Source organism: Biomphalaria glabrata, chromosome 8, assembly GCF_947242115.1.
Source record: "Biomphalaria glabrata chromosome 8, xgBioGlab47.1, whole genome shotgun sequence".
Classification (NCBI taxonomy): Eukaryota; Metazoa; Mollusca; class Gastropoda; family Planorbidae; genus Biomphalaria; species Biomphalaria glabrata.
Window position 1 is genome coordinate 32142421 of NC_074718.1, and position 20506 is coordinate 32162926.

Here is a 20506-nt window from a genome sequence, read left to right on the forward strand (position 1 = left end):
ATATTTTTTGCATATCCTGCGCAGACATAACTGTTGTCCGGCGGTGGTCGATATACATTCTCTTTTATCCATCTACATCTGTCATCAACAGTAATTTGTCTTTTGGTCTCAAATGTGTATCCCGCGGGCCTTTGTAATTAATTTCCAGCTGACTCGTTCCGAAGCCGCCTGCTGCCAGGTGCTGTCTTATATGTGTGTTAAAGCCAGTTGGCTCTTAAGCTGGTCTTTAAAGCGTTACTGGGGGAGGGGAGGGAGTGGTACCTCTGTTGCTCCGACCACACAGTAAAGATATGAAATCACTGAGGCTTGCTTTTTTGGCGTTGATGATTTTTAGCGGCCTCCAAAAAGGGGAATAGACGAAAAATTTAATTTTTAAAATCAAGTATGCAAGCAGTTTTTTCATAAAAATACACCATTTTTACAACTATTCACTCTTAATAGCAACATACACGGGAGGCTATTTAGTAAGGGCGATGGCATTTTACCATATATTTAACACATTTATGCAAACGGCTTTAGATTTTTTGTCAACAAATATTTTTGTTTACAATTGTATTGCAAAGCTAGGTAAGATCTGTCATACTAACACCCATGCTCGGGGGAGGGGTGGGGCGGCAGCGAGCAATCATTTAACCTTTCTATTTTTTTTTTATAACAAAATAATAATAATAATAATAATAATAAATTGAAAGAAATGAAGCAAAAAAATAATGAAATATTGCAGCATTGCGTGAGCATAAATTAATGGGAAATAACACATTTAAAAATATAGGTCGATCATTTGTGAAAGAGTTAAGTTTTCCTTTTGTTCACTTTTGCGTATTACATTCAAAACAAAATAAACCGTGAAGAACATAAGAACGTTGCATTTAAAAATAAATATTTCAAACAAATATCACATTGTTTATGTTGAATTTTGTTCTTCTCTTTAAGAAAAGAGTTATTAAAATGTTGAGACTTCATTTGTATTTCCCATTGCGTCCCTAAGATCTACAAGTTAACCTCCTCCACAGACGTCCAACTTCACTGCTAAACCGTGTGTTCAACACCCCGTAGATAAAGGGATTGGACACAGAGTTTATAAAATACGATCGGAGGAAGATGTTATACGCAGCTAGGCCTGCGCCATGGAGTCTATAATCCACAATCAACTTACTGAACTTGGTGACTTGAAGGATGAAATGTGGCAGAAAGCTGAGGATGAAAACAAGAGTCACCAAGAAAGCTATGATGGTCGTCTTATTTTTGAAGCGCCTCTTTGTTGCTTTGGCTGGATTAGACGAATTCTTGGATAGCACCGACTTGGACACTGACTTGGACACTTTGGCCTTTTGGGCCTTGGTGAAAAAATATTTTCCAGGACGGATAACACGCTTTGGTTTGACACATGTCTGGGAGACATCTAGTGTTTGCAAGTCCTTTGTTTGTATTTCGCTGGACGGCGGGAGCTGCGTATATCTGGGATCGTCTGTTTTAGTGGATGGGTCAATGGTCTGCTCAAGATTAAACGCTGACTGTCCAAGAGTGTAGCAGGACGATTCGCTGCCGACGTCTGATTCTTGGGTTATGTCAAGCTTTGAGTTTTTCACCGACGCCGTTTCAAAGGATGTGTTGGTCGCTGCGGGTGTGCGATCTGAGCTAGAGTTGGACGAGGAAGGGAGGTTATACTTGGCTCTTAGCGATTTTTCTCTGTTATGCCTGTTTGTCTCCCTTAGAATGAACGTGTACAGCACGGCCAGGGCTATGGTGATGGTAAAAAAAACCAGGAACATGACCAAGTTGTAGATCAAAGGGATGATGGTTTTCCCTATTTCGTCCGGGGTCGAGCAGTCCTTGCCGTACAGCCCGGGAATGTCCGTGTCGATAGTGCGCTGGCCGTGCACAGCAAAGGCAGGTAGTGAGATGAGGACGGCGAATATCAAGATGGGGATCATGGACCTTTTGACGTGCCTGGTGTACATCTGGGGCCTGAGAGGCAAGCAAATCTTCCTGTATCTGTCCACAGCTATGAGGAGCAGAGTAAACATTGAACCAGCCGAGCAAAATGTATTGATGAATCTGTAAACAGAGTAAAGCCTTAGGTTAATAAGTCTGAATGATTCATTGATGTTTGTTTTTCTTTAACGAAAGCATTTTTGAAAGTAATCATAATCACGATTTATCAATCTCGTATCTATCTATCTACCTATCTATCTATCTATCTATCTATCTATCTATCTATCTATCTATCTATTTATCTATCTATCTATGTACCTAAATATCTATCTATCTATCTATCTATCTATCTGTCTGTCTGTCTGTTTATCCGTCCACCCGTCAGTCCGTCCGTCCGTCGGTCTGTCTGTCTGACTATCTATCTATCTATCTATCTATCTATCTATCTATCTATCTATCTATCTATCTATCTATCTATCTATCTATCTATCATCTATCTATCTATCTATCTATCTATCTATCTATCTATCTATCTATCTATCTATTTAACCGTCCGTCGGTCTGTCTGTCTGTCCTACTATCTATCTATGTACCTAAATATCTATCAATATACATATCTATCTATTTCATGGGCGTAGCCAGGGGGGGGGGGGTTGGGGGTTCAAACCCCCCCCCCCCCCCGAAATGAAATCCCCCCCCCGAAGGGGGGATCGGAATTTAGTGACTGATTTTTTGCTTTGATTTTGTTTATTTTAGGTTAGATTTTAATACTAAACCATCACTTGCCCCAGCACAACCAAAGGGGTTTTGAATTTAAAACCCCCTACCAGGGGGGTTCGAGTTTAAAAAACCCTACCAGGGGGTTCGAGTTTAAAACCCCTACCAGAGGGTTTTGAGTTTTAAACCCCCTATCTGGGGTTTTTGCAGTTAACTCCCCCTCTTCTATAAAACAAAAACAAAAAAAATTCAAACGAAAATCGCCTATATCCAAGAGCACAGTTAAGGAAGATTTTGATTTTAAAACCCCCTCTAAAATTTACGCTAAACCCCCTCTTCAACATAAAAAAAAAAGCTAATTACGCACTCAAAATGTTATGAGGGTAGCTAAATGGGTTTTGACTCAGTTTTGAGTTTAAATCCCACTTCAGCGGGGTTTGAAGGTAAAAACACCTCTATAATAATAAAAAACAAAGCAAATTATACACTAAAATGTTATGAAAAATCACCCCCCAACCCCCCCCCCCCCCGAAAAAAAATCCTGGCTACGCCCATGATCTATTTAATATATATCTAAATATATTTTTCAATATTGGGATGCTAAATTGAAGTTGTTATATAGAATTTGTACATCGTTTTATAAAGGATCATGTATACATAAAAGTAAAATGAAATGTCTTTGAAAGTCTAGTAACAATTCAAATAATAAGCTAAACCTTCTCCAATAAGAAGCTCACTGTCAGACTATCGTGTGGCCAGAGGTTTACGAGAATGCTGTACGATTAGCAAAAGGAATAGTATTTCTGGTTGCACTAATGAGCTATTGAAATTTCACAAATTTTTTGTTCAGTGGTTCTCAAAATGTTTTTTTTTACTTAAATATTAAGAAAACAGCTTGTTTAAATGGATTGTGTATTGAGATTATAAATTTAGCTTAAAATAAATTTAGAAAATTAATGTTATGAGTGTATTTCCGGCTCAATGTTTGTAAGTAGCAAATCTGACTGAGCACAAACTTTTGGTCGGTTTCTTTGATTTGGGCTGAGATCTATTTCTTCAATGAATGAGTGTTGTACTAAACAAGAAGGCGGGAAAGCAGTCAACAACTTCTCTACAATGACCCATAATAGAGGATACACAACTGCAATATGTTTTGTAACCAGAATTTATGGTATCTTTGTTTAAACATTGGTTTTAAGTTGTGGATATTTCAATAAACTGCTCCTGTATTAGAATGGATTCATCTGTGATTAGGATCTAAGTTTATCTACACCCAAAAAAGTTCAACCCTGTAGGGAATATCCAAGTGAAGAATGTTTTAAAATCTTTGGATTAGCTCGTCATAGAAAAGTATGCAATCGACACAGTAGTGAGGGGTGAGATTATTTTTAACATTATATGATCAGATAAACTGGCTTTTAGAGAAGTTATTTTAATTGTTTACAATTTTCTTCTTTCTGCAGACCCATTACAGTCGTCTTGAGGACCCCTGGAGGTCCGCGGACCAGAGTTTGAGAAAGACTGTTCTAAATAAAAAAAAAACTCAGTAAATTAAACCTAGACCAATCGGTGTAGCAACATGTGGGCAGTTTAGACCAATAGATCGTTGTCGCAGGTCAGTGTTCAGACTTACTATGGTCTCGGTTAAAGTTAACGCTATAAGAGCAGTTAAGCAGTCTTTCAGTTGTATCGTGAATAGTAGGCCTATATTAGCTTTAGCTTCACAGTACTTATAGCTAGATCTAAATAATATATTAGAGTTCACTGTGGCTTACATCACAAGTATTTTTCTTTCTAACGATTATATTTCAAGGGTACACTGTTCACGTGTCAAAGCCACACCAAGACTAATTGTAAACAAGAACTTGAAAACCACTTCAACATAGATTTCCTTCCCTTTTTACATAACAGACGCGAATATTCATACCACTTGATCGTATATACGATTAAGTTGTAAAATGTAAACGCAATATATTCAAGAATATGAGAATAAATATAATGGTACAACTAACAGAGCTATCATAACAAGTAAATATCCATGCATTCAATTGTTATAAAAAGAAAAACATAAAAATACTTTGAAAAAAACAACAACGCTTTTACGAAGTGTAATTGCATCAATTAGTTTGGATCACTCATTTAACTAAATTTGTGATTGATCTACACCAACAACAATAAAACTGTGCGATTAGATATATTTTTACCAATTGTTTTTGTCTATCGCTATTTCGTGCTATGATCCTATCACTTATCTGGACCATTGGGGAAAATGGGGTGGGGGGGGGGAGAAAGAAACGGATATCTGGGTGAATGTTACTGTAATCGTTTTTTAAAAGCATTCATAAAAGAAAAAGGGAGGGTGTAACGACCTGAATTCGAACTCACAGCTCAAGCCGACATTCTAACCACTCCGCTAGTTAGATGTATATGAAAATAGAAGATTGCATAGTTATCTATTGTTAGTTTCAAAATTACTTTATAGTGGCGACCTATAAAGGGGACTAATTCAGCTTATACCACAACTTAAGTCGAGTGCAGTTTCTTTCCCTTGTTCGAGATACCAAATAAAAATAATTAATTACCAATAGTTAATTAACTAATTGGTTATTTTTTATAATTCTTTTGTTGTCAGGTAAAAGAAATAATTGTGCAATATTTCAGTGTGTCGGAGATATAACGTACAAACGTTTACCAGACCAGGCAGACATAGTGGGTTGGCCCCCACGATGACCTTCAAAAACCGAAAAAACTAAAACTTTATGTCCATAACGAAAGGTCCTAAGGGCTTGCTAAGACCTTCCTTCAGGGAACAGTATCAGGAATAAAAAGAAGAGGCGGACAGAAAAAGCGTTGGGAAGATAACATAATAGAATATCATTGAAAGAGATTCTATCCAAAGCAAAAGACTTTTTAAAAAGGAAAAGACGGTCAACATATCATGTGTGGTGCCCCAACAGTTCATCAGACTAAGAGAAAAGTGAAGGCGGCTAACAAGAAGCTTGAGTTCCTTAACCCATGTGGAACATGTAAACTAAAAAAAAAATAGCTGGAATTATAAAAAATCGAGAACAAAACTTCTTTTCAAAACTTCAACAGAATATGTATGCAATTTGATATAAATTACACCTCTATTTTTTGTAAATAATTGATGTCGTCATCAATGACGTCAAAAAAGAGGTGAAAACAAGAATAGTTCAGGATGGAGGTGGAGGTATTGCTAACACAACTCTGTTCATGCTGTGCAGTCAACAGAGTTGTAAAAACAAGTGCCCAGTACAATCCAACACATTCAATATTCATGTAATTAAAAACAACAAAAAGAACTGTATACATAATAGATGAACATTTTAGCTTCGTGATTTACTTGATAAGGGGCAGGCTCATTAGACACACTTGATTGCTTCACAAGTAACAAGAAATAACAACATTTTGTTTGTCCATTCAATTAGATTTTGAGTCACAAACTTAAACCAGATGTTCTTGTGAGTTGATTTGTATGACTGAACGACGCGGCGTGTGGCAAGAGATGTATACTAATCTGATCTTTCATGGGTTAGAATATTTGCAGTAAATATGCTTTCTAATCTGAGCTTTCATGGGTTAGAATCCTAGCAGTAAATATGCTTTCTACTGTGAGCTTTCATGGGTTAGAATATTTGCAGTAAATATGCTTTCTAATCTGAGCTTTCATGGGTTAGAATCCTTGCAGTAAATATGCTTTCTACTGTGAGCTTTCATGGGTTAGAATAGTTGCAGTAAATATGCTTTCTAATCTGATCTTTCATGGGTTAGAATATTTGCAGTAAATAGGCTATCTATTACGTACACTAGGAATCGCTCAACCCAATTGTAAAGGTCACCTGACATCTGATGGGGAAAGAGGTATTATAAGTAGAGTCGCTTGGTCTTATGTAGACTATTCGAGGTCAACCTTACCGAAGCACAAGTTAACTTGCCAGATTCCAAGACGGGACTAACTATTCCCACTGCACATACTCAAAAGAACCATCTATATGTGTTCTATTGCGAGGCAGCGAAGCAGTTTCTATTTTAACATGAAGCTAAAAAGAAAACTCAGACCAGAAAATATTTGTTTTTAGTTTACGTTATGCGTTCAATAAGTAGTAGATGCGAAAAAAAAACAACATATTAAAACTTTAAGCTATTCATTAAAAAGCGTTTACAGTTTCTGATCACAGTAAAGAGACGATATGTTCACAGTCAGAAACTTACCTAAAAATCTTGCAGGAGATCGCCGATGGATACATGACAATGAACACGGACACTGTAATCTCGTGCGGGATGGACAGCAAGCTGGTCAGCACATCGAACAGCGCCAGGATCACTATCAAGATGTTCTGCGTGCCAGACTTCATCTTGAATCCAAAGACGTAGACGACCAAACTGTTGCCAATAACACCGATGACCAGGAAAATGGCGAACAGTAAGATGACAGGAATGAGCGTGATCAGTTTCTCTTGGTTCACTTCCTCGATGGAAGTGACGTTTGAGAAATTCTCAGGTAGCGAGAACACTTCAGAGGATGTCTTCTCAGTTGGATGCATCCTCGTCAAATAGTATTTAACGTTTCAATGTCCAATCACCAAGTTGAAAATGTCTAGAGATTCTAAAATGTATGTTTTTTTCTTGTTTTTTTTTTCTAAATTCAAATCTTGTTGTTCAGGATGTTTCAAGTTTCCCGAAAAAAAAAAATTACTTTCTGAAATTTTCACATGAAATTTTAAAATATTCGAGTTGTTTTGTTAATAATGTTTTTAGTTGTTTTTTTTTATTTCACAATTTTTAAACGAGGACTTTCATTTCAAAAATTTAAAATGGATTGAACTTAAAAGTTCTGAAACATTATGTAATTCTATCAATTTTTTTTCAAATGCAAAATTTTGTTTTAATAAAAGTTTAAAGTATTTTTTCAAAACAAAGTCATGAATGCCATCCAATGCGAAGATATTTCTGCGTGTTATTTGGTGTAGACAGTACTCAGGTAGTTGTCCCAGATATTTCTCAATTTAGGTTGGTAAGTATTTCGTCACTAAACCAATACTGTACAAATCATGGGTCAGGAAGTTGATCCCGGTGCTGTCAAAGGGATTTCCCCTAACGTCCTGACGTAGACCTCTGTGTACCGGCTGGACAGGTAAGTGTGTAGGTAGATAAAGTGTTGTCGCTGTTGACATAGAAAACGAAATTGAAAAACAAAAAATTATTGTGCAGGTAAGGAAACAATAATAAGGACAAGATTACAAAGAGCGTTTGTGTTTTCATACAAATTCATCGGCGGCCCTCAATGGGTCCTGCTTGGGTCCGCTGTTGATAAGCATTACAAGCAAAACATAGGTTTTGATACTTTCAGCTCAAATATCAGAGGTATAAACTACACAGGCCTGCCAACATCTATCCTAAATCCAGGCATACATAAGTTTCTATTTAAGCATGATACTCATAAAATTAATTAGATTGACGAACCCTAACTTCAATGGTCCTTGACCTGGCAAACTTGATGGTGAAGTGCTAATTTCCCCTTCATTCTCTATTGTCAAACACCTAAACAAAATCGAACTTTGATTACATATCAGAGGCGTAGTGAGGGGAGAGATAGAGTGGAGACACTAAACGTAGCCTATATTTTTTTGGTCATGTTCATGGAAAATGTGGGAGGGGGCGCTAATAAGGTACCTTGCCCCGGGAGCACGTTTTGCTCACCACGCTTTTGTTACATAATACGAATATTTCTTTTCTATTATTTTTTTTTTAGATCTAAACCAAAGACAAAAAAAAAAAGTAAATGAAAAGTTCTTTGAGATTTTTAGATTAAAGTTAGGGGCGTATATCTATCAACCACAGACCTATATTATATCTAGACTGGAAAACGGATAAAAATGTTATCCGCGATTGATCAACATACATAACACTATATATATATATAGTGTTATGTATTAATCACAGAACTATATATTCACGAAAGCCATTTCCTGTTAGTTTCTATTAAGATTTCGAAAATCCTATTGATTTTAGTCATGTTATGTACATTTAAATAGATGATTACCCAGGTTGTTTTAGATTATGTATCTAAAAATTGCAAAATAATAATTATGAGACGAGAGTACTCTTTTTTTTTATTTTTATTTTTTTTTTATTTTCGGTTACTAGATCTAGATGTTACATAGGTTAGGGTTGAAGAAAACAACTTTACTTCTTACCATTACTTTACAAAACAACGCCTTGTTCTACTTAAACATAAATTTCAATACATTTTTGCAGTGTTCAAAGATTTCCATGTACAGTCTAGACATAATATATATATATATATAAGTGTGTGCTTTAGAATTATTATGTAGGATGAACTCTAAATGTTAACATTTGGTGGCCTAGGTGAAACCTATCAGCTTGTATTTACCTTTTTCAGTAAAGAATGTTCAACTTATAAAAGGTAATCCTCAGATTCCAATGTATACGTTCCTATTACTCTCGACTTATCCGCACCAGCTCGCAAATAAAAGTACAAACTGAAACACTTTCTTATTACCATCAATGGAATTAACGCCTACTTTGTCACTGTACCAAGCCAGTACATATTACGCATAGTCTTAATGACCACTTGAAGGGGTCGACCCACAAACAACGACAAAGTTCACTGTGGATGTCAGGATACAGTGAGTTTTGTTTTTTTCCGACGGAATGAGTAAAATTCCCGGATGTTGATGACCTACCCATGTGAAAGACAGTACTGTGAGAATAAAGAGAATAGTGCCGGCCGCATATTACCCTCGTAGACAATTGTTCACAGAGAATTGGGAGTTTTATTGTTGTATCAGGTTCTGTTTGAGATTTTCATTTCTTAAAGTTCATTCCACTTCGTTATTAGATCCCGTTTAAAGTAGATAGAAAAGAAAAGAAAACGAAATGAAGAAATATCGTGGCAGCGACATGGCATTCTTAAAGGGAGCTAAAAGAAAGAAACAACGTAAGAAAATGAAAAGTGAACAATTTGGGTTAGAGAGTTCAAACTCTATAGAAATAATCAGCAAGCAAAATATTTTTAAAATCCTTTTTTTTAGAAAAAAAAGCAAAACAAAGTTAATCAAAAGGGGAAGAACTTCGCCCTTTAAACTATATCTCTCAATAATGTAAAATTATTTCCCTTATTTGATACCAACCAAAATAATTAATTACCAATTGACTTACTGGTTATTTTTTTTTAAATTGATTCATGTTTTGCTAAGCACAATAAATACATGTTTAAAGTATCAACTTGATCAGAGAATGCGTGCGGGAGAAATAGCGTTTTCAATTATTTAAGGGGGCTAAAACCATCATATTTAACCATATGTATGAATATTGAAGGATTGGTAATTAATTGACTAAGTGGTTACTCTTTTATTGATTCATGTCTTGCCTGTGCTAATAAATAGTTGTGCTAAGTTTAAACTTGATCCGAGAATGGGTGTGAGAGAAATTACGTGTACACACTTTTTACCAGACAGATAGAAAGAGTGAGTTGATATAAGCTTTGTAATAAAATTATATTTTCATTTTTCCTACAAGCTAAAGATCCAAGAAATGATATTCTACCGTCCTAAAAAGTGTACAAAAATTATATTATGTTTTTTTTTAAATATGTCAGTCAGGATGGCTGCATGGTCGTGCGGTATGCGCGCTGGACTGTCGTTCTGTCATCTCGATAGTCTTAAGTTCATACCCTGCACGTTGCTGTCCAGAACATGTATAACAGAACACATTTTACATTCAATGAATAAGTATTATGCACACCTGAAACACCAAAACGGGTGCTCTTTATAAATGTCCCTCCATGTCATAAGATCTACAATATATTTTATAAACAAAGGCACCTGCAGTTTTAATATTCATGCTTTAAAATATCAGTAAGTACAGATGCATTGAAACAATCAAGTCCTGCCCTAGTAGGTTTAGAAAACAGGTGTAACCAACGAGGGTGTTTTATCTGAGAATATATAGAAGCAACATTGTGTCGCTTTCAAAGTCGATGATCTTCTTTTCATAAGGCTCGCAAAAATAAATAAATAGCATGCCCGAAGTCTGTTCTCAAGCAATTTGATTATGTGGATGAGGTGGCTGACTGGTCAAGTGTTTCCAAACTAATCCGAACCAAAGGGGGCTTTGTGAGTTTCAATTTTTTAGGGCGCCTCTGAATCCGCCAACTCTAATGGGTACCTGACATTAGTTGGGGATAGGCGCAGGTCACATGATACCCTCATTAAGCGAGAACCACTGAAACGGATGACCTTTACATCAGCTTTCCTATAGATCGCAAGATCTGAAAGGGGAACTCTCTCTCCCCTCTCTTTTGACAATCCTTTTTTGTTTTTTTGAGGTAAAGAAAGGTTTTGTTGTTCGTTGCGTATCATATCATCACTCACAGTGTCACACAGTGCTACAGGGACGAATTTGTCTTAGGGATTACAAAAAAGATGGAAAGGGAAAAACAACAACAACAGATGGGCCAAAAAAAAAGACGCTAAAATATAAGAAACAAAGTTATTTTAAATTATCTCTATGCATTATCTTAACTCTTCCCCATAGTGAACTCAGTGATCTGAGACTCATTGATAGGGCATCTACTAGGCTAGATTCAGATGTCAAGCTTGCACAGCATATGACACTGCTGACGTGCGTCCCTCAGGCTATGGGGCAAAACACTTCGCGGCAATCCCTTTCAGTAAACCCCGAGCTGCACACATGAACCTACACACTAAGATGTGTTTTAAAAATCGTACAACACACAGCAACAACATACGGCGATGAATACAACAAGAAGCAAAGTATAAAAATACTTTTAAAACAAATCTTATAGAAAGGAAAGAATTGCTCGGTTATTGCTCTTTCTCTCAATGCTCTTTCCTATGTACAACGCAATTAATTACCACCAATTGGTTTTTTGATTGATTCATGTGTTGTCATAATTGTGACAGTATTTAATTTGATCGGAGAAAGGGGGACAAGATTTGTACCAGACAGTGTGAGCTGGTAAATATATATCATAGACTATAACGTACATAAGTAGACGTCAAATGACTTTTATACAAATAGATAAAAATAAAACTTAAAAGATGTAATAAATCCGCAATCTATCATGCTAACACGCGCATGCACCTAATTAGGGCCTTAAGTCTTAAAGCACCACAATTATAACGATATGTTATCACGACATCCTTAAGGTACTTTTGCTTTCCAACATTTCTACTTCTTAGTCTTTTGAACCTTTGCATGGCCTCAGAAAGATCTGATGAACATTTCTTAGATTTTCTCGAGTACAAATCTCGCCGATTGTTAATTTGGTTATTAATAACATGTTCTGCCTTAAGCTTTTTATTTTATTTGTTAGATGTGAAGATCTTTGCAAGGCTTGAGGATCTTATCCTGTATTTTACATCACATTTAGATAAGCTATAAGCTATGCACGGATGACCACGATATGTTGATTGTCAAGAAAATTTGTGGTGAAAGACTATTAATAACATATCGAGTATACGAATACAATATTTATTTAGAAATACGAGTTTAGTTTTTGTCAAAAGCACAGAACTTGTTGTGTTCCCTTAGGGCAGTGTTTCTCAAACTATAGTCACCTCGCGACGTCATCTAAAGGTGGGCCTGACGTCCTGACTAAGCTTAGAATACAGAAAAACATATCCCAATAAACAGCCACCATGATTTACTGTTTCCGAATGTAACGTTCATTAGTTTTTGAGTGCTATATGTGAAGATGTATTGATGTCACGATGAGATTGTGTTGACCAGACAATGCGTTTCTGATGTTATAGTTTAGTATAGATTTCTATTTTAATCCATTACTGAACACTCGAACAAAATCGTAATGCCAGAGATTCATATGCAAACTATCAATTCAAACAACGTAGGTTCCTCCATGATAAATAGAAAGCTTCAATTCTGGAACTAGGAAACACTTTGATGAAATATAAACACTGTACACTAGAATTAAACAAGTTGACTGTCTTCCTTCAAGCTCATAACTACAACTGACTTTTTCCGTCCTTACCAACACTTTGTATTGTCTACCTCAAACACTTTGTATTGTCTACCTCAAACACTTTGTATTGTCTACCTCAAACACTTTGTATTGTCTACCTCAAACACTAGTTAGCAACATCCAACTAGAAACAAGCAAATTTCGCTCCTTGTATGGAACATCGGGGCTTCTGTTAAAAGAAAGCAAGTTTCTTCCAAGAATCAACCTTGACGTTGCTTTGGAGATGGTTGTAGAAAATTAAAACTAAATTTAGCGCAACAGCTGCTTTATGCTACGTGACAAAGCATCATTATTTACTGTTTAAGCCATCATTATTTACTGTTTAAGCCAGGGGTTCTCGACCTGTGGGTCGCGACCCCCTTGGGGTGTCGATGGACACGTAAGACCATTGAAAATATGAATTTATTGAGTCAATTCTACAATGTAAAAATTGACACAAGCAGTTTTTTTTTTCATTGCAATTTACTATTTTTATTTTTATTCGAGGATAGATGTTGCAGACGACTGAATCAGAATTGATTTCAAACATTTTAATTATCGCAGCAGAAATATTTTAAATAGTATAAATTAATCTGCATTAGAGCATAACGTTTCGTTACGTCTAGTAGTATTGTTAAGCTCTGGACTCTCGTCTGTAAGATGAAGAGTCATTAATAATAGTCACTAATGTATTAAGATATTATTATTATTATTAATAATATTATTAAGATAAGGTACGCAACTAATAAAGTAGGCATACTCCGGAAATATAAATAACAAACAAACATGTTAAAACTGTAATATGTGGACTAAAATGTGTATGTTTTGAAAAAGGTAGAACAACGCACCCATAATATTTCAATTTTAAGACGTAAATTTGGTATAGAAATACATAACGTATTGGACAACATGAAACTTCGATGAACTTCTAATGGTAGCAGGACAGGATAGCATGGGCCTCCCCTAGTGCTCTGGTCAGTAACTCTGTTGTGGGCCTCCCCTCTTGCTCTGGTAAGTAACTCTGTTGTGGGCCTCCCCTCTTGCTCTGGTCAGTAACTCTGTTGTGGGCCTCCCCTCTTGCTCTGGTCAGTAACTCTGTTGTGGGCCTCCCCTCTTGCTCTGGTCAGTAACTCTGTTGTGGGCCTCCCCTCTTGCTCTGGTAAGTAACTCTGTTGTGGGCCTCCCCTCTTGCTCTGGTCAGTAACTCTGTTGTGGGCCTCCCCTCTTGCTCTGGTAAGTAACTCTGTTGTGGGCCTCCCCTCTTGCTCTGGTCAGTAACTCTGTTGTGGGCCTCCCCTCTTGCTCTGGTAAGTAACTCTGTTGTGGGCCTCCCCTCTTGCTCTGGTAAGTAACTCTGTTGTGGGCCTCCCCTCTTGCTCTGGTAAGTAACTCTGTTGTGGGCCTCCCCTCTTGCTCTGGTAAGTAACTCTGTTGTGGGCCTCCCCTCTTGCTCTGGTAAGTAACTCTGTTGTTGAAGGTAGTGTCTCATAGCCTCCATGCAGTTCAAGTGACCCTTTAGTTGTCTCCCCGTAGCTCTTGGACACTGTTTTAAGCCATGCGCCACTGTTTCCTCTGCCTGCCCCATTAGTTTAAACAGGAATGGAAAAACCCCAGTTTGTCATTTGTAACGAAGTTCTTTAAGTCGAATCTATGGAGCCGATATAACTTTTATGTCATTTTGATGGCTAGCATTCGAACTTTATCGTCATGGATACCCAGTAGTTTAGAGGAATGGTTAGGCATATAAATGTTGGCCATTTCAAGATTTTTGCAATCCACGAGATAATGTGGACGTGTCAAAGAAATTGGTTTATTTTTGGAAAAATGTAAAATAGTTTTGAAAAATATTAGTGGTGTCTGGACAGATGGTTCCACGACTATTCGTTCACCGACATTTCGTTCACCGACAAATCGTTCACAACTTTTCGTTCACCCGACAATTCGTTCACCCGCCATTGCGTTCACCGGACAATTCGTTCACACCACTATTCGTTCACCTGACATATCGCTCACCGACAACTGGCTTACAGACAACTTGTTCACCGACAACTTGTTCACCGACATATATTTTCATCGCGTGTTTAATTTGTTTACATTAAATTTTTTGGGGTAGAACGAAATGTCAGTGAACGAATTGTCATATCCCCCTAAGTATTGAAGTAAGTTGGTCTGAATTTCAACAGAATGAGTCACCAAAAGTCATTGGAACTCAGTTTGTGATTCATCGTCAAATAGTTATAACGACAAAAATGTTACTAAAATTACAAAAGGCAATGAAAAAGGTCACTGCAAGGATCAATTGCAATTGATAATTTTGTGAAAGAACATTTGCAAACACATCAAACTTTCCAAATTTACTAGACATTCCATTTGTAATTGCCAGAACTTCAAAGTTGAAGATGTTTAGGAGACAGAAATAGTTTATTGAACTCGTTAATACAGATGCAGAAAAAAAATTCTCTATAGTTACACAAATCTGAATCAAGCGTTTGCAATCATGCACAAATCTGTCTGTGTTGCACAATCAATTTGCAATACTGCATTATTTGTATAACAGCCTGTTCATTATGAAGTCTAAATACAGAAACTCGTCTCACGTGTATGAAATGTGGCTAATGTGACTAAGAAATAGAAAGGTCAATGAATGTCATACAGTTATTTGTTTTTTTATTTATTTGTCATTGGATGATAAAGAGCATTACGGAATTCAAGAATAGAATATATTGTATCATAATATAACATTTTGTTTCATAATTAAACACAAATTAAACACAAATGTTTGGCAATACAAATCAGAGATTTACATTTGGCCTACAATTATAATTTTGTAACATTAGCCTAAGCAGTTACTTATCCTTATGAACGAAAATAATTTACTGTTGGGGGGGTCGCGGCATAGTGAGGAATTGTAAAAAAGGGGTCGCCGAACTGAAAAGGTTGAGAACCGCTAGTTTAAGCCATCATTATTTACTGTTAAACTTTCGTTGAGTTGCTTACCTTAACAATGAGGGAATTGCAATGTCTTCGATTTCGAATTTAAAGGATGAGTGAAGTCTTTCACATGACCACTCAAACCCAGTTCCGGCCTGCATAGTTTCCCACATATGATGAAGACAAAAGCCATTGTCCGGCTAATTGCATAGAATTATTTGCATACTTCATCTTCTGCAATAGTCTTAAAAACAATATTGTAAATATATATGGAAAATAAAGTTGGAAAATTGTGTTCTAAATATTTCTATTTATTTTTTTTTTATATTTTGATTACGTTCTCAAAACCCTCCCGGACTCCACTGTAGGAGCCCACAGCACTCTCCTCGGACCTCAGTTGACTAAAGGAGGACTAAAGGCTTTAGAAGGCCAAATAAATTGCCTAGTTATACTATAATTTTAGATCCTATACTTAGAAAATAATATTAGTGATAATTCATTTTTTGTTTTGTTACAATCATATCAACCGATACAAGCCTCAAACGTAAAGTTGTCATTAGTGTAATGAGACTGGCCTTGTCCAGCCATCAGGCTCCATGTTACCACTGAACACTCATACACATACATGGGACATTGTAAAGTCCTTAAAATAGAACAGTTGACAATACTTAAGATAGTCTAATGGGCACTACTTAGTGTAGATCCTAATACAACACATTTACCTGAGAAAGAGTGAGTTTAACTCTGTAAACAAAAGAAAAACACGATACACTTCCATGATCAAGATCTATTAGAAATCCAATTTAGTCCTTATCTACTTTGAATCACATATAGATCGAGCCCCTGATCTGAAATCATTGTCACCACAACAAAGGGAGATAAAACATTCAGATTGAAGCGAACTTTGTTTAGTCGGAAACTTAGTATGCACTGCAAATCAAAACACGGAACAACATTTGGCGCATAACTTTCCTTGTCTCTGTACACATTGTAAAAAACTATGGCGAACCGCAAGGGTCAGATTTCCTTTTTAAAAAGGGGGAGGTGGATCGTCACTAAATGTTGCAAAAGGAGGGGGGAGGGTTCTGATATAAATATTTTTTCTGAAATAGTTCTGAAAGGTGTATTCCTTCCTGTGCATTAGTTTTAAAGAGGATTTGAGGTCTCCCATCACAACAGGGAATTACGAAGGAGTTGAGGTCTCCCATCACAACAGGGAATTACGAAGGAGTTGTAATTCACGAGTAACAACAACAACAACAAAAGTTTTTCCTATACTAGAAATCAAACAAAGGGCATGACGACCTGCCTGACAGCATTTATTAGTCTCGTCCTCAGTCTAAATTGTCCTTCAGTGCAAAGATTTATAGGCTATTAACCTTTCCGTAACTATAATAATATACGTTTATAAAAATGACATAAACCTATATATTATAAATTAAAGTCTTTTCCATACATAGGAAGATGATGTGTAAAGACAATTTCTACGGCCGATGGTCAGCAACGACTAATGGCATTTACTTTGCCCAAGTTTTTCAGGTACCCATTAGAATTAGGTAGAAGTCGAGACCCTGCTTTACCACTCAGCCGCCACCCGCAATGTATAAAATATATTCAAAGTAACACTAACCGTCTGAGTGGTTCAATAGTTAATCCTGCTTGATTATTTCCTTTACAAATGTAACATTCAGACTTTAAATGTCTCAACAAAATATGTGTCTTCCACTCTATTGGAAACCATCTGCCTAATGACGACAGCATTGCTGAAGTTTATATACGATTGAATGGTCAGAGTAGGTGACTAAACACCTAAAGACTAACGCAATGTAAACAACATTCTATTCTTTATTTTTTTAAAAAAGCCCCTCTATGTTGAGTTTGTAGCAACAGGAAGCCAATTGAAATAGTTTTTTTTTTTTAACTTACCACTTTCCCTTTTCGACGTAATAAGTACGTGTATATCTATAGCGCACTAAATAGCAACAGTGGTCACTATTGTTTATGTTGAAAGGCGTTTTATTTACCTCTGACACACTGCTTCACGTTTTCAACTAGAATAACCGCCCTTTAATTTTTCCGGGATGAAGTTTTCTTAATACAGAAAGTACATCTTTTCGGAACCGATTCGAATATACATGTATGGTGTTCATTCGGAATGGTCAGTACTGATATAGTTATAAACCTTTTGGGCCATTCTAAATTAATATTAATCTTTACTCATAGATTTCAAGAAAAGAATTTGTTAATTCAAACGTATTAGTATGCCTAACAGCCACTCCCAGTGTGTCCGAGTCATCATCCAGTACATCCTTAGAAGTTCATTAGTCCTAGAGACAATTGTAGATGTTTCGTTTACTGTAAAGTTCAAATATACAGACTTGGTTTGTAGCATGGTCCTACACGTTTCTGACTGGGTTTGTAGCATGGTCCTACATGTTTCTGACTTGGTTTGTAGCATGGTCCTACATGTTTCTGACTTGGTTTGTAGCATGGTCCTACATGTTTCTGACTTGTATTTGTATATGTGTGTTTATGTTTGCAAGTATGCGTGTGTGTTTGTGGAGTGAGTGCACTTTGTTTCAAGTGTGAGCCGTGCCCTTGATGTCAGCAGGAGGGTTGCGAGTGGTGTGAAATGCTGATGATTGCTTCCCTTTAGGGCATATCAGTGTTGTAGAATTATTGGTGACTAACATGGGGAAAACGAGTGTTTCCATTATTTTAAACAAGGTCTTGCAGTGGATCACAAACGAGGCGTCCTTGTGGTCCATGTCACACTTTGTAGCAGCACCCTCCCTGATATAGTAAAGAATAACTAAATTCGTTTCGTTTGTTTTTTAAAACCGTGTTCCGTTATCTACTCTACAATAACGTTTTCAAAGATTGAATAAGAACTGAGCTTTGTTATCTAGAATCTATAGTGGCAAAAGTGTTTAAAGTTTACTATTCAAATTAAGATCTAATTGAATTTGTGGTTTATTTTGCTTGCTGAGTTGTTTGAGATAAATGTTGTTTTTTTTACGAAGCTTATATCATCTCATTTTGTCTGTCTATCTGTCTGTCTGGTAAAAATTGTATACACCTTATTTCTCCTACACCCAGTCTCGGAACAAGTTGAAACTTTGCACATTTATGCGTTGATATAGACAAGACATGAATCAATAAAAAATTAACCTATTAGTGAACTAATTACTGGTTATTAATTATCTTGTTTGATACCAGCAAGGGAAATCAATCTTTCGGTATTTACATACATGGCTAAATGTGTAGGGTTTTGTCCCTTAAGAAAATTGTTAACGCTATTTCTCCCACACGCATTATTAGATCAAGCTGATACCTTAAACAATTATTTATTATACCTAATACAATATGAATCAATTAACAATTTAACCAGTCTGAAAGTTGGCAGTTGAGAGTTGTAACTTAGGGCTACTGAAAATAACCATCTAAAAACTAACGAAACAAGACTAACTTTATCCCAGTCTGAACATTTCCTGATGGCTTTTGGAAAAAAAAAAGAAAGAAAAAGTTTCGCTAATTTTAAAATTGGATAAATGTGAAAGAGTAGCTAGACGTTCACTCCAGAGATGGACAATGATTTAATGTGCTACTTGGTCAGCAAAATGAACACAACAAATATATTTTGTCTTTCAGTTCATTCGTGTACCAGATAGAGTAGCCATTTTAATGACGCTCAATTTCAGTAGTGTAAATCTAATTCAAAGTGTTTACCGAATCGGATAAAGAGATTTGTAATTGGGTAAAAGCTGCTAGTAACAGCTGTTGAGTTTGTGTCTTAAAATTTGATCTAGTCATTGATGGGTCTGCCAGTGGTCGCATACAATTTAATGTAGCTCTCTGAACAAAAACATGGGCCCACTGCAGTTATATCTGAACAAAAACATGGGCCCACTCCTGTTATATCTGAACAAAACATGGGACCACTCCTCCTATATCTGAACAAAACATGGGCCCACTTCTGTTATATCTGAACAAAAACATTGGCCCACTCCTGTTATATCTGAACAAAACATGGGCCCACTCTTGTTATATCTGAACAAAACATGGGACCACTCCTGTTATATCTGAACAAAACATGGGCCCACTCTTGTTATATCTGAACAAAACATGGGCCCAGTCCTCTTATATCTGAACAAAACATGGGCCCACTCCTGTTATATTTAAACAAAACATGGGCCCACTCCTGTTATATCTGAACACAAACATGGGCCCACTCCTGTTATATCTGAACACAAACATGGGCCCACTCCTGTTATATCTGAACACAAACATGGGCCCACTCCTGTTATACGTTATACATGCTTGTTATAGTTCATTTCACAGTAAGTCTACTGTCTCGTGTGTTGCCTTGACCTTGTCTTGCTTTGTTTGTTTGTTACCTTGTTGGGTTTTTTGTCTTTGTATGTGTGTGCATTTGTGTGTATGTGTCTGTGTGTGTGAAGGAGTTTTACCTTGTGAGACATTAGTCTCTGTCCTTGCCCCACTGTCTCAGCTCTCTCCCTTGTGTACCAACAGTCATGGTCTTCTCACTTGTTGATATGTATGCTCTGTCTGTCTGTATGTTGATATATGTTTTCTCACGGCTTCCAAACATAAAGTCTGACTCTCAACCTGTCCTTCGTTCTTGGCCTAGATCTTACAACTGTTTCAATCTTTCTATCTCCTTAGATGAACATAAGCTATTCTCTTGGTTTCTGAACTTATCTCTTTGTTCATTTCTTTGTTTCAGTTTCTTTCTTTTTTTGCTTTTAAGGTGATTCAATTCTTCCTCCCATTTCTTTTCTATAACATTTTGTTCTCTTATTCCCTACTCCCTCTAAACCTCTCTCTCTTTCTTGTGCTAATGACTGGCTCATTATTACCTCTCTCACTTTCATT

The 20506-nt window shown here is 36.5% G+C and overlaps 1 protein-coding gene across 9 annotated transcripts; it reads right to left on the reverse strand.

The window, feature by feature from the left end:
* Nucleotides 1-711: 711 nt before the first annotated feature.
* LOC106067324 (D(2) dopamine receptor A-like) lies at nucleotides 712-17440 on the reverse strand. Of its 9 annotated transcripts, XM_056039060.1 has the most exons (5): nucleotides 16333-16589; nucleotides 15677-15854; nucleotides 8137-8214; nucleotides 6886-7837; nucleotides 712-2058 (listed from the first exon to the last, which is right to left on the reverse strand). In XM_056039060.1, exons 4-5 carry the CDS (start codon nucleotides 7215-7217, stop codon nucleotides 984-986), a joined length of 1407 nt encoding a protein of 468 aa, XP_055895035.1. In that variant the 5' UTR covers nucleotides 7218-7837; nucleotides 8137-8214; nucleotides 15677-15854; nucleotides 16333-16589; the 3' UTR covers nucleotides 712-983. The 9 variants fall into 9 exon arrangements, with proteins under 9 accessions (XP_055895035.1, XP_055895032.1, XP_055895034.1 ...); XM_056039057.1 differs by lacking the exons at nucleotides 8137-8214; nucleotides 16333-16589 and adding an exon at nucleotides 17241-17440; XM_056039059.1 differs by lacking the exon at nucleotides 8137-8214 and having other exon boundaries at nucleotides 15677-15844.
* Between the last annotated feature and the right edge of the window lie 3066 nt (nucleotides 17441-20506).

Bases quoted from the DNA above. Each gene is read 5' to 3' on its own strand.
- LOC106067324 (XM_056039062.1), bottom strand. From the start codon at position 7,217: ATGCATCCAACTGAGAAGACATCCTCTGAAGTGTTCTCGCTACCTGAG. The intron at 2,059-6,885 runs GTAAGTTTCTGA...CTCTGTTTACAG, and splicing joins ATCTCCTGCAAGATTTTTAG to ATTCATCAATACATTTTGCT.